General features: G+C 42.3%; 1 protein-coding gene across 5 annotated transcripts in view; it reads left to right on the top strand.

The window, feature by feature from the left end:
* ASMTL (acetylserotonin O-methyltransferase like) overlaps positions 1-12,222 on the top strand; it is a 1,454,724-nt gene extending 1,442,502 nt beyond the window's left edge. For all 5 annotated transcript variants that reach the window (XM_044072474.1, XM_044072476.1, XM_044072473.1 and 2 more), the window contains one exon: positions 11,738-12,222. In XM_044072474.1, coding sequence (XP_043928409.1) covers positions 11,738-11,943 — 206 coding nt within the window. In that variant the 3' untranslated portion in view covers positions 11,944-12,222. The remainder of the gene's footprint in view (positions 1-11,737) is intronic.
* The last annotated feature ends 2,973 nt before the right edge of the window (positions 12,223-15,195 follow it).

Here is a 15,195-nt window from a genome sequence, read left to right as displayed (position 1 = left end):
TAATCACCAGGACTCCCGGTCTTTCATCCTAGGTCAAATCGATTCTAGTGGCCTCTCTTAAAGATTCCACTCGAAAACTATATTGCAGTAAATGGAAGTGCTTTTCCATTTAGGCTTCACAGAGAGGAATAGATCTGTTTACAGCTCCTGTTCCATTGGTGTTGGACTTCCTGTCTAGTATTTTTCAGCAAGGAGCTAGTTCCTCCACAGTGAAAGTACAATTGGCAGCCATTTCCAGTTTTCATGTTGGTGAAGACAACATGGCCTTAGCCTCCTCTAGGCTGTGTAAGGCTTTTCTCAAAGGTACTTTTCTGCTTCGGCCTCCTATCAAGGATTCTGTACCTCCTTGAGACCTTACTTTTGTTTTACAGGCATTGGTTGCACCCCCTTTCGAACTTGCAGCGTTGGTGGACTTAAAAATTTTTGTCCTAGAAGACAGCTTTCCTAGTAGCCATCACTTCGGCTAGGAGAGTTTCGGAGCTTCAAGCTTTGTCTGCATTGCCTCCCTATTTGGTCTTCCAGAAGATAGGGTTTCCCTCCATACTAACCCTTCCTTCTTACCTAAAGTGGCATCTGAAGCAAACATAAACCAGTCCATTAATCTGCCCGTTTTCTTTCCCAACTTTCAAAATAAAGGTGAATACAAACTCCATTTGTTGGATGTTCATAGACAACTTTGCTTTTATCTTCATAGAACGAAGTCTTTCCGCAAGACTGACCAATTATTTGTTTCTTTTTCCAAAGCATTTATGGGAAAAGCTATTTCTAAAGTTTCTTTAGCCAGATGGATCACTCTTTGCATTTCACATGCTTACAAAGCAAAATGTTTATTACCTCCTGGTATAGTTAAGGCTCACTCTACCAGGTCCGTGGTGACTTCTGCTGCTTTTTGATCCAGGGTACCTTTGGACGATATTTGCGCAGCAGCGACATGGACCAATTCACATACCTTCATTTCCCATTACAAATTGGATATGATTTTGAGGGGTAGAGCATCCTTTGGCTCTGCGGTGCTCAGGAATATCCTTCCATAAGGGCCTCCCAGGATCGGAGTAGCTGGGGACTCTGTCCCACAGGTTGCAGATAAAATGAAGTTAACTACTTCAGATAAAGAAGTTATGTACTCACTATAACGTTCCATCTGAGTAGTTATACTTAATTTTTCTGCAACAACATTCCCTCCCTCCATCCCACGGACCTTATCCTGTTTTCAGGTTGGTTATTGGGTTGAGTTGCATATATATTGTTAGTTGCAGCAAACTCGATCTGAGGGAAGATAGGAGATGGTAGGGCGTTATGGGTAAGGGGAGGAGCTCGGAGCTTGGAGCAGATGCTAGAAAAAAAGTTGCCGGCTCGGATCCGATACGGATCCGTATACCCACAGGTTGCAGACAAATGAAGTATAACTACTCAGGTGGAACGTTGTGGTGAGTACATAACTTCTTTTTTCATGCCACTGCATCAGTACCCACACTTCTCATGAAAGTTGGGAACTACATCTGCTTGACCACAGTATACAAGGCCTTTGGTTTCACTTGGACCAAGCTTTTCTCTTTAGTATGCTCAAAATTAGTGCCATCAAACTTGCTCTTCTGATATTTAGATCTCGTCAGACCTGCCCTTGTATGGATCCTAATGGACTGCATGAACACTTTGTGGTATATCAACAGATGGAAACATGATATTTGTTCAAAGGCTTTGTGTATCTTAAACTAGGCCACAAAGTGACAAATATTGATTGGTGCTATATACACTCTATGAAAGTGAACCTTCAGGTAGATTTGTTTAGAAGATGACACAGCCAACACTATGAATTTGAACAAAGGAACAATACTAAGCAGACAAGCATGGGGTCCATCAGATGAATGACCATATACATCTTTAAGTAGACACAGTTAAAAGATTTTCACTATTCTCTCTGCTGCAGTAGCCTTTAAACTATATGTGTTGTTTCCTACTCAGAAAACTGTCCATCTTCAAAAAAACAAATGGGCATCCCCTGTAAAGGTTTTCCTGAGGAAATAGAGTCTAATGATTCTGATTTGGAAAGAGACAAGGCTTCTTCTCCAGCAGATTCTAAAAGCCCAACTATGTGACTTTTAGGAAATTTTTTTTTTTCTCTTGCGGAGGAATTTTCTCCAGGATGAATGAGGTATTTTTATGAGAGCAAACTGATGCTCCGTCCTAAGACAATATAATGAATTACTACAAATGGATATATCTCATCCTGCTTCCATCCCTCCTATATTGTCATCCTTGGAGGATGTGTGGATTGTTGCTTGTACTTATACTGGTACCCGTCTGTCAGTCCCTAAAAGGCAGATAAATTGTATAAGGTACCTCAGACTAATAAACTCCATCTAGCAACAGGCTGGTCCTCAATACCAACAGTGTACCTGGTGATAAAGAAAGGAAGGTCTTGGACCGTATATGTAAGAGAATGTTTTCTTCTTCCACTTTAACCTTTAGAATTTTGAATTGCAAGGCGTATATATGGAAATGCATGCTTTGTCATATGACAGTCTGAGGAAATTAGCTTCCTCTCTTCCTTCTGAAGAAAGTTCTTTTTAAACCAAACTGTTTCTATCCTTTCACAAATATCTAAACATGATATGAAGAGTGTAAATGAGTATGTAGATACTGTGTCTAGGGTCACAGTTACTTTTGTATAGTACTGAGAAGATATACTTGGGTGTGTAACCAAAAGTTCATTGATGAGGTAAAGTCTGAAATTTTGGATTGAAATAAAATGACGAAAGAAGGAAATTTATTCAGGGAGTTTCTAGGGTTTTTTCATGTATCACAATACAAATCCTTTTGGCATCCTTCTTACTTGAAAAAGCCAAATAAACAAAACTGGTCTTTTTTCTGGCAGACAAAATGCAAAAAAGAAATGATCAGTGGGTAACCACAACAAAAAAGGGTATCTTCAGAAAAAGGGTCAAAACAATAGTTCAGAATGACTGTGTCAGCATTCCTTATCCTTTTCCCTATGCCCAAGCCAGTATCTCTTCAGATCTGTCCCAAAAAATGACCTCCAGTATTCACTTTTGGCAAAAGATTGTCTCTGACTCCTGGGTGTTGAAAGTCATACAAGACTGTTATGGATGACACTGGATAGAAAAAAACTCCTTTCAGAGGAGTTCTTCCCCACCCTCTGAACCAAAAAAAGACTGAGAATTAATTAAACAAAAGAATTTATCCAACATATATTTATAGTGCTTCTAAACAAGATAACAGAAGTATGTTGGAAAGACATCAGATCAAATCTTCCAATTTTAGTTTTAAGTTTTTAATTAAAAAAAAAATGGAGGCCACTTCATGTGGTGGTGATTTGAAGAACCATTTATTACAAAATGAAATGATTTGGCAATTGTGCCGAAGCTGCTGGGACACATGGTTTAAATGAAAGTATCTGTATTTGTAGTAAATGAAGAAACTGTCACAAATTGTGTAACGTTTTCACACAAGTTAAGAGGTGGTGAGGAATACCACACGGTAACAATGTTTTTAATATGCTGTGTGATGCTGATGTTCTTTATATTATAACTTTTACTTTTGTACTATGTCATTAAAAGCTTAATGTTTTATTAATTGCTTTTTTAAAGTGAGTGTACTTTGTGACATACTTTGTTTCTGAGGAAGTCCTTTAACTAATTGACGAAAGTGCTTAACCACTATGATGTTCTTTGTGTTTCACTGTTGCAGTCATCACATTTGGGTTATCTGCCTGCAAGTAGCCCTCAGCCGGCCTGAATACCAGAGTCTTGGATTCCTGCATCAGATGCTGTCTCTTCTTCCATGATGTCAGGTTCTCAGGGGTATAAAGCATGCAGCCAACGCCATTACATCAGTCTTTCTTGCTGTGGGGTGCCCAAAACAGAAGCAGTTCGCAAGTGCCAGTCGGCCGACTCCTGAAATTTTCGTTTTCGAGCTTCAGAATGGAAGTCTTCAAAAAAAGATAAGTACTCCATTGGGGATATTTTTTTCTTGATCCAACCGATGTCAGTAAAAGTTAACAATTGTCTTACCTGTGGAAAGCAAATACCTCATAAAGATTTTAATTCGTACTGCATTCCCTGCTTAGGCCCAGACCGCGGCATCCCTCGCTGTTTGGTTTTGTGCCTTGTTCAACCCCCAAACTATTCATTGTCGGGCTATCTTTGCAGCAGATTATTTTAGTACTCTATATCCATACTCCGAAATGGCGTCGTTAAGCCATCTGACTACCGATCTTCCAAAAAAAACGTAAGGATAAAGACAGAGACAGACCGCATAGGTCCAAAACTGCCGACGATGCTTCCGTTAAGCTAGTCGCCATTCCGCCGGTACTCAGTGAGGCGCTTTTGCAGCCCCTGATACCCGCTACTTCAGATTCACAGGCCTCTACTGAGACCCATTCGGAGTCCGTTATGCCGCGAGATGCTTCTTCGACTATGGAACCTGCAGATGTCTCCACCTTGGATGGGTCCGGAGCCACTGTGCAGACACCAGCTTCTGAGGGTGTATTCAGGCCTATAGACTTGCATTTTAAACCGATGCCATCTTCTTCATCCAGGCCTAAAACTCGCACCATGCCTAGAAAACCGACATCCAAACCGCATGCTCAGGCCCATATGCCTAAAAAATAAATGCTTAGAATGGCTGAAGACCTTATTATCTTAATTAGGGGAAGCCAGGCTTTCCCCTCTAAGAGACCTAGAACTGATTTTACTTCTGATTCTTCTGATCAGGAATCTGATATTTCTGTTCCTTCTGATTACCAGGATTTGCCCTTATCTACCTATGAGGATTCTGATGCAGAGGATTCCATTCCCTCTGCTTCCCCTCCAGAAGATTTTTATTTTGGTGAAACCTTGCCTACTCTTAGGGAGCATTTCTGCTGGGAAAACCAGGATTACTCTGACTCCAAAAAGAGGCTTGGGGAATTCTTACTCCTTCCTCAACACAGGCCTTTAGCTATCCCTCCTGTTCTGGACATTGTAGATGATGCTTTCTTGGAATCTAGCCTTTCCCCAGACACTTTACCTCCAGCTCCCAGAAAACCTGACAGGTATTACAGAGTACCTGACTCTCACAAGTTCCTCTTCAAGAATCCTACTGTGGATCCAGAGACCATTTCCCAAGGACCAAAAGGCATTAAGGCTACTGCTGCCAAAAGTCCTACCCCTTCTGATAGAGATTCTAGGGCCTTGGACAGATGGGGTAAGAAGGTATACACTTCTGCTACTTTGGCCATTAGGGCTTTAAATTGCCAGTTTCATATGTTAAAGTACCAGCAGCATATTATAGGACTGCTTAAACAGAAAATGATGTTGATTCCTGACTGTGCTGAACACAAAGAATTACAGGATTTAATGCATTCTGCAGAACAAGTTGGTAAACGTACTTTGCAATGTGGTTTTGACTCTTTAGAAGCATCTTGCAGGGCTGCTGTCACTGGGTCTGTACTTAGAAGGCATGCTTGGCTTAAGGAGCAAAACTTGCCAGATCATGTTAAAGCTAAATTACTGGATGCTCCCTTAAACCAAGACCACCTGTTTGGCAACAAAGCAGAAGTCGTCCTCAAAAGGATGGAGGAAAAAGCTAAATCTATGCAAACTGTTAAAGATTTCCTACAAGTACAGCCTCCCAGATTTATTAGGCATTGGCCTTCAAAGAATTGGTCCTTTCCAGTCTCTTCCAGGCCTTCTCAGTCCAAACCCAGGAACAGCAGACCACCTAGGTTACAGTCTCAGGCTACGCACAGGCCTAGGTAGTGGGGAGGGGGGCTCCCACTTCCAAAGCAGGGAGTAGTAAGCCACCCCTCTATGGAAAAATGGCACAATGACTTAACCTTAACCCTTCCAAGCCTTGCTCTGCTCCCTTAGGAGGAAAGCTCGCCTTGCATGCAAAAAAACTGGGAACTCATTACCCAGGACAAATGGGTTTTGAATATAGTTTCCCAAGGATACAGATTCTACTTCCACACCCTACCAATTCCAAACGGTTGGCCAGACCTACCCCCCAAATCAGTGGGCGGAGGCCCAACAGCAGGTTCTCTCTCTTCTAAGTATCATGGCTGTTCAACCTGTCCCAGCAGAACAAAGAGGACAAGTTTTTTTTTCAAGACTTTTCCTGGTACCCAGAAAAGACCGCTCCTGGCGTCCTATCCTGGACCTCTCTATTCTGAACACCTTTCTGTTAATCCCAAAATTCAAAATGCTAACACTTCAACAGCTGCTTCCTATGCTAGGCAAAGATGCCTGGTTGGCAACCTTAGACTTAAAGGAAGCTTACCTGTACATTCCAATAAGGGAATCTTGCAGGAAATACCTACACTTCAGGGCAGGCTCCATGCACTATCAGTTCTCTGCACTTCCCTTTGGCTTATCTACTGTGCCCAGGGTATTCACAAAGTGTCTAGCTCCAGCCATTGCATTTTGCAGGCAGAGAAATATTCATATATACCCAAACTTGGACGATTGTCTAATTCAGGCAGAAAACCAGGACTTGCTATTAAAACATCTGGCATTTGTAAAGAAACTTCTAACCTCACTGGGGGTACTCCATAAATGAAAACAAATCTCACCTAGTTACTCTGCCTACAGATTGTATGCCTGGGAGCATGCTTGAACACAACTTCCCAGATGGCTTTCCTCACTCCAGAGAAATAAGTTTATTTGACAACCTACTTCAAACTACTGGCCACAAAGACCCAGCTATCTGCAAGGAAAATTCTGCAAGCCCTGGGGTTCATGGCCTCTTGCTTTCTACTAATTCCATATGCAAGACTGCATGTGAGGAAACTACAATGATATCTAAAAAGCCTATGGTGGCAACATTCTCAGGATCTGGAATCAATGATTCGTATCATTCCTTGTATAAAGACAGAGTTCCTTTGGTGGGCAGAGGCCTGCTACCATAACAAGTGGCTCCCTTTCACTCTACCCCCTGCCGCCCAAACCCTAACAACAGACGCATCCGACTATGAATGAGGGGCTCACTTGGCAGGGCAGTGCATTCAGGACAAATGGAACCCAAGACAGATGCACCTGCATATCAACCAAAAAGAAATGTTAGCTGTACAAAATTCCCTGACAGCCTTCAAAGACCGCATTCTTCCAGGACAACTATTGGTAAAGACAGACAACAACACAGTTATGTGGTACATAAACAAGCAGGGGGGGAACCCACTCTTACCCTCTCTGCAGACTAACCTTGACTCTGTGGAACACAGCCTTGAGCTACCAAGTACACCTACAAGCTCAATTCCTGCCAGGCAAGCTAAATTCACTGGCAGACAACCTAAGCAGAAATCTCATGGACCCACATGAATGGAAATTGGATCCAAAAATATTAAATCTCTTGAGGAACAAATGGGGGACTCCAGAGGTAGACATGTTTGCCTCCCCTCAGAACTACCAATTGGACAAATTCTGCACAAGGACTTCCCACAGTCAAGCTTGGAAAGTGGATGCCCTGTCCTTTACCTGGGAAAGCCCTTTCCCCCTCTGCCTCTCCTCTCAAAAGTTCTGCTAAAGATCAAACAGGACAAGCCAAGGACAATATTGATTGCACCAGACTGGCCATGCCAGCACTGGTACCCCCACTTGTGCAGTATGACACTGCTGGAACCATAGCACCTGCCTCAGACCTCTTCCCTGCTGTCCCAGCAGGCAGGCAAGATTCTGCACCCTCAGCTTCAAACCCTGAACCTTGCAGCCTGGCTAATTCCTTGAGCTCTCCAATAGCATCCCTCAGTAAGCAGGTGCTAGATGTTATTCTGGAGGCAGGGAGGCCTTGTACTAGAAAATCCTATGTGGAAAAGATACTGTTCCTGTAGCCAGACTCGGGAGATGGGCACAATGGTGCCCAGCTTACCTCATATTCTTCAGTACTTAACAGAAATGCTCCACAAGGGCCTGTCCTTCTCGTCAATTAAAATTCATGTCTCTGCCATTTCAGTACATTATAATACTGAGCCACCCCTCTTCTCTCACTCCCTGCTAAAGCAATTCCTTAGAGGGGCCAAATATTTAGGACCCCCCCCCCCCAGGAGAGCCCCTACTCCAGCCTGGGACCTTAACTTTGTATTGGAAAAGCTCACTCTCCCTCCCTTTGAGCCAGCTGCAACTGCAGAGTTAAAATTCCTTTCTTGGAAAACAGCCTTCCTTCTAGCCATCACTTCAGCAAGAAGAGTGTCTGAATTACAGGCCCTCGTGGTAGTGAAGCCCTTCATTATCTTTCATGCAGACAGGGTTTCCCTCAGGACCAATCCTTCCTTTATGCCCAGGGTGGTGTCTAGTGTGGCCCTAAATCAGTCCATTCATTTGCCTACTTTTTTCCCTAATCCACAAAACAAAGGAGAACGAATGCTGCACTCTCTGGATGTGCACAGCCAACTTAGATTTTATTTGGACAGGACTAAGCCTCTCAGAAAATCTGAACAGCTGCTAGTTGGCTTTGCTTCAGGAGCAGAGGGGAAGGCCATTTCAAAGCAAACCATTTCTAAATGGATAGCCCATTGCATTCATTTCTACAACAAGCACCATGGAAAACCTACCCCACAGGGGATAAGATCACATTCCACTAGGGCTGCAGCTACCTCTGCAGCCTTTCTCAGAGGAGTCCCTACCAGGGACATCCTAGAAGCTGCTACCTGGAGCTCTGTACATAGCTTCACCAAGCATTACCACATGGCTATTTTTTTCTAAATCTAGAGCTGGTTTTGCCACTGCAGTCTTGCAGGGCTTAATAGCTAGGCCTAATGCTCTCTAACTTCCTCCTCCCTTCCTTACCATTGGGAATCAACCCAAATATGATGACTACAACAGTGAAACACAAAGAACATAGTATAGTTGTGTACACTTACCATAAATGTGGATGTTCGAGTGTATTCACTTTTGCAGTCCTGGTTACCCTCCCTCCAGCCCCCTGACTTCTCTTGGCTCTACCTTTCCTTCTTGTTTGGTGTCTTTAAGTTTACTGGTGTATTTGCTTTTTGATGGAGGCGTAGCATAACATATAATTGCTTCCCATTGTGGGGGCACCTGACATCTGGGGCAAGAAAAGCTGATGTAATGGCATCGGCTGCATGTTTTATACCCCTGACGTCATGGAAGAAGTGACAGCATCCGACGCAGGAATCCAAGACTCTGGTATTCAGGCCAGCTGAGGGCTACCTGGAGACAGATAAGCCAAATGTGATGACTGCAACAGTGAACACACTCGAACATCTACATTTATGGTAAGTGTACACAACTGTATTTTCTGTTAAACTTGAGCCCCCCCCCCCCAAGACCTACTGTATCTTCTTGGTGCTCTCAGCATTTTTTGGAAGAAAATCCTACTGTACCTGTATACTATATATGTATTCTACCTATGTTCCAAATTTCAGCTGTGTACCACAAATCTATTAATTATGTTTATTTTTAAATTAATATTTTTTTTGTTTGTTCTCTCCACTGTAACTGTTGATGTGCTGCATACCACTGTAAAAACATGTCTTTTGTAATTTGGGTGTATACTGATCATGTCTAAATAACTAAATGTATTTGTAATTTTTCTATGTGGAGCTTTTCTCCCCGGGCCTCTGCTGAAAAAGGGCCGTTTCGGCTCAGTCAGACACCCCCGGTTAACAAATGTATAATAAATACATTTCCCATCATTGCTGTGATTTTTTTTCTCCTCCCCAGACAACACAATGTCCAGCAACTACTTTGCCCTGATTCCTTCAGAGGGGCAGTCCCCAGGCTCTTTTACACACTTTCTTGCCTTCCCTTAATGTCCAAATTCATTCAGAAGGCAGTCAGATGCAAATTCACAATGATCCTCATTGCCCTCCATTGCCCCTTATTGGACAATGCAGATCTGGTTCCCCCTACTGAAGCCTCACATCAAGGAGCCCCCCTCAACTATTGGATCCCAGGAAGGATCTATATTCCCATCCTTTCTGGCTGCCTCACCTGTATCTGCCAAACTAAGGTTAACTGCACGATTTCTACAATTTTAGTAATGACCTGAGACCCATCTTTGTCTCAGGATGTGGTGCACATTCTTTCTTTATCCCCAAAAAATCTACCTAGAAAGTTTACTACAGCAGATAGAGTTAAGTTTGCTGTATCAGATCTGTGCTGTCAGCAACAGTAGGTTGGCCTTTTCTGCTTACTGACTGACAGAGTGAGCATCCCCTTTGTGATGGTAGCAATGGCATCAGCCACCTATTTTCCATTTTGTACATGGATTCAGGGTGTCACACAAACAGTAACCATCACCTAGAGCTAGTGTTTACACTGCTGGGTAGAAAGTCCTCCTGCAGTGATACAGGAAACCTATGTTTAATTATTGAAGTTTAGGTTTAATTAATTATCCATGTGCAAAAAGACTGACTGTGAGAGAAACTAAAATGACCAGATACCAGAGTATCAGCTCTTAAGTAGGTGGGGTGGGAGTCGTTCACCTTTGGTGGGATCTAGAGACTAGCCTTGAGTAGGGGCAATGTGAGAAAGATAGGGAGTATAGAAAAGGCTAGAGTTTATTTTTTTCTGTCATCTCTGCTTTGGTCTCTCAGTGAAAAATGTAGAAAATGTTATCCGCTTTTGAAGGAAGAGACACCCCTCTGTCACAAATACATATGTAATTTGGAGTCCTAGTTGAGGCATACACTGTATAAAAGAAAGAATGTCCGGAGTTCAGTAGAGAGTTTTTTAGACAGATTAGTAGGCTATTCTCCTAGGTTCTGCATCATTTCTTTTTTAATAAAAGTTTTTCAGCCTCATCATCATTTAAGGCATATTCTGTACTTTGTGCCCAGCTTTTCTTGCCATTTCCTGTTTCCTTATTTATGTCATCTCTTTCCATAGCAAGAACATTGCACATCTTCACACCTTATTTGTAATGTACTTAATTTTTTCTTCTGCAGTACATCTACCATTAACTCCATCATCACTGAATGAGCTTATGGATGCTGGGTGCATTTCAAGTAATTTGGTGCATGGTTCATGTTTAGGGAACTGCACCACACACATTACTGCAGCTTATACTAATTCTGATATATTAACTAGTTACAGTTTTGATATCCTACACAAAAGAATTATCAAGCAAATCATGAATATACTCCTTAGACTGGAAAATTAGGTAAGAGAGAACTGTTTGACATGTACTCCAGGAGGATGAAAAATTCACCTTTGTGCAGCTTGATTGCGACAACCCCCTCTCCAGTATTCTCAGACAGCAGAGGCACAGGCCTTTTGTGATCCATTTAAAAAGTTTTGCTTAGTGTCACTAATGTAGTTCTTACTGATCTTCTGTAATTTGTCAGTGAATGCCCTCAGCACTGCATAAAAGCATACCTCTGTGGTTGGTAAAGCAGGTACTGTTTAATGGATTAATATTTCCAGATAGCTTCATTCATGGGGTGGCAGAGTAACATGCAGAAGTGAATCAAAAATTAATACGAGAATAATATTGCCTACATATGTAAAAGGTGTATTTCAGTTTGTACATTTTTCTCTTGAGTTGGGGGGTTTCATTGTTTTAGGTTAGTATATGCTGTTTATTAATAATAGAAATGCTGTTCACATTTCTAGTGCTTCATGTAGAGGCTTTGGTTGTATGAAACACCAAACCAGTGGGCTACTGTCTATTTTTTTTTTTGGGGGGGGGGGGGTTGAGGTGATCATACTCTGTTGCATTTGCAGATAAGTAATGTTATCCTATCATTCAGTTTATTGACTTTTTTTTCTTTGAAATGCAGGTGGTGGCTTACTCATTTCAGAAATAATTCTTGACGAAGACAGAGTAGCTCCTTTAAGAGTGATCTTACAGTCCCTTAGCATGACTCCAGGCAAGCAGAGGAATGGTGTGGAATACAAGCAGCTAGTAGAAAATCATGGATTTACCCAAGTGCAAGTTAAACACACTGGAAACTTTTTAGATGCTATTTTGTGCATTAAACAGTAAAACATTTCATACTTTTTTTAAAATCGAAACACAGTAATCTGCAGAAAGTAACACTTAATTCATCATACATTGGTTAGCTGTTCAGTGGCTACATTTTTTTACATGACATGGTAGATTAAGTTATGGATCTTAAAACAGCATTAATGCACTAACATTTACTGTTAAGTGTAGTGTGCCTGTCATATGTGCAAATTTGATTTGAATATGTTGGTTGCCTTCAGTTAATCATATGTTGTTCATGTGTCCCATCTTGCAACTGTCAATAAATTTATAATCGATCTGGTGGTATTTTTGAATTATTGCTTATGTCTGTTAATCACTACACTTGTACTTTGGCAGTTACAATAGCATGTCTGAGTCACAGAAAGATTCCCAGAATATACTAGTCAAAACCTGTCTAATTTTCGTTCTATCTCAGGGAGCTTACTAAAAATATGAATTACTTACAGGTATCTTTCCATACCTCCATAAGTAGACAAGACAGTTCCTCATCTGTTCATGTCTGTTTCTATGGCTAGTTGTAACCTGTGTATCTTTTTAAATACTTGATGCCTTTAGGCTCATTCAGAGTCATATGTGTATGTCAAGTGGCCTGGTTTCCTGTACAAATTAAAAAAAAAAAGCTGATTGAGTTAGCAGCACTCTTTATTTTGTAATTTGAACTACACTAAATATATGTGCTTAACATAGTGATAGATGTGTGGGGGGGGGGGTCACTTCAGTGCCCTCTAGTACTAAGACCACAGGCATTATGACTGCTCAGCTTTCCATTTTTCCCAGGCTTCTGCAACACTTCCTACTACCTCATAGTACACCACATCAGCACCAGCCTTCAGGTCTGTATTTTCCATGCAGAGACTAAACATTACCATGAAGCACAAAAAACAATGCCAGCACCAAGGAGAGAGATGACAACATAAGTCCATTTGGGTGTGGATTGATGCTCAGCAGGCAAGCAGCCAAAAACATTTGTAGAAAAAAAGTACATATCACTTTCAAATCTGATAGAAAAGAAGTTAACTTCAATAACCTTTATGACAGCACCACAATAATTTCCACATGGGAGTTCCCATGCCAGAATAATCTCACTGTACAGTGGTTATAAAGGAAGCTCTAGAGCTGGAAGTCAACCCTATTTTATAATATTTGATGTAGGCCAAGTAGTGGCAACACATATCAACTAAGCTATTGATGAAGAAGTTTTGCAAGAGGCTACAGTCCTAGTCAAATGAACCTTAGGTGGACCAGACAAATGCTTGACATTGAAACTGTAGCAGAAGTTGGAAGAGAGAGAAAATCACCTGGAAAACATGACCTAATTGGCCTTTGTTTCCTCACCACTGATGACTTAAATGAACCTCTTATGGCATGAGCAGGTATTTGGTCAGCCTGTTCACCAACTGATTGGACTTTCCAGAGATTTGGACTTGTCAGACTGAAGTGAGTAGTATCCATTGCCCTTTCCCAAACTCTTGCAGTCTTCTAGCAGAGGGGATAAGCTAGGGGTCCTCCCTTGTGTATTGAGATATCACTTCACACACTGAATGGACAAAACTCCTGGGGCAAGGAATCATGAAAGACCTGACAAGAATAAGGAACTGTCCAGACCTTCAGTACAGTAATGTGGAGAAAGAGAGTTCCTTGGATGCCCATACTCCTGAGATCATCTTCTCACTGCAGTGTCGCCCTTCCTGAGGGAGTATGCATTTGTGGTGATGGGCCACCCAAAGTGGTAAAGATGATGAGGACTGCTCATGGGCAGATTTCTGGAATCCAGCTAACACAGCAGCTGTTTAACCACTCAGGATAAGGTATTTTCTTCTCTATTGAGCCCACTGCCTATGACATAGGTTATAGGTTCATACTAGGCTATCTGCCCTAGGGCATTTATAAGCCTAGCCAGAGTATGTTTGGCTTTCGCCACCCATTTTAAATTAATTTTGCTATGCCCTTTTCCGAGGTTAGTATACTGTGCCTCTGTCTAACAGTGACACAGAAGTGATACCCGGGGTAAACCTACGATCTCCCATCCACTCATCAAGATTCCTCTTGAAAAGAGTCAATGAGGGACTCTGCCTAACCTGGACTGGGATTTTATTCCAGAGTGAAGGGAGCCTCTGGGTTATGAATCTGTCCCTCCAGCATGTCCTATTTATTTCAGTGCTGAGGTTCAAGTCTCACGAGTGTGTAGCTCGACGGGATTTGGATTTTTTGAGGTGCAGCATGTCCCTTAATTCCGGGTTGGACATGGCCTTATACGTCAGGCACAGGTCACCTCTGAGAAGGCGGTATGCCACTGAGTAGAGCTGGAGTTTCTTTAACCGGGCAGCATATGGCATCTGTTTGAGCCCTTTGATCCTCTTGGTGAGGTACTTTTGGGGTCTTTCCAGTTGCTGCAGGTGTTTGGTAAGGTACATCCCAAAAGGGGCATTGTACTAAATTATGGTCCTGATGAGGGATGAGTAAAGAGGCACGATGACCTCCCCTAATCTAGATGTGAATCCCTTCATGATTAGGTGGGCTGTATAAAATGTTTTTCTAACCACTTTGGCCACGTGGTTGTCAAATGAGAGATTGCTATCAACTTGGGTCCCCAGGTCCCTAATTACTTCTTCTGTACTTAATGGATTACCACCTATGTGGTAATTTGTGGGCACTTTGTTTTTGCCAAAGGGTATGACTATACACTTTTTGGCGTTTAGCTTGAGGCCATGGCTCTGGCACCAGTTGTTTGTTTCTACGAGGCCCTTTTGGAGGATGCTTGTGTCGGCTGGAGAGTCGATTATGGCGCCCAGTTTGCAGTCATCTGCGAACTTGGTCAGCCACAGTCCTTCCGTGTTGGCCTGTACCTCCGAGAAATATATACCAAACAAGAGAGGTCCCAGGACTGAGCCTTGTGGGGTGCCACTTGTAACTGGTTTGGAGTCTGACATGGCTCCAGCAATTCTAACCATGTGGGTTCTGTCCTTGAGCCAGTTTGCAACCCATCTAGTGACATAGGGGTTTATATTTAAGCTGGTGAGCTTATCTATAATGCCCGAGTGGGGTATTGTATCGAAGGCTTTTGCAAGGTCCAGATAGGCTGTGTGGACCACCTTCCCTTCGTCAATGGCCTTGGTGACTGTTTCAAAGAAGTCAACCAGGTTTAAGAGGCAGGATCTGCCCTTAACAAAGCCAAACTGGGTAGGATCCAGTGTCTGTAGGTCCCCAATATCTTTATTTATGAGGTCCATGATGATCCTTTCCATTGCT

The sequence above is a fragment of the Protopterus annectens genome, chromosome 5.part0, assembly GCF_019279795.1.
Source record: "Protopterus annectens isolate FY-2018-M chromosome 5.part0, PAN1.0, whole genome shotgun sequence".
Taxonomy (NCBI): Eukaryota; Metazoa; Chordata; order Ceratodontiformes; family Protopteridae; genus Protopterus; species Protopterus annectens.
Note: the sequence above shows the minus strand (reverse complement) of the source record. Positions and strands in the feature narration are given on the sequence as shown.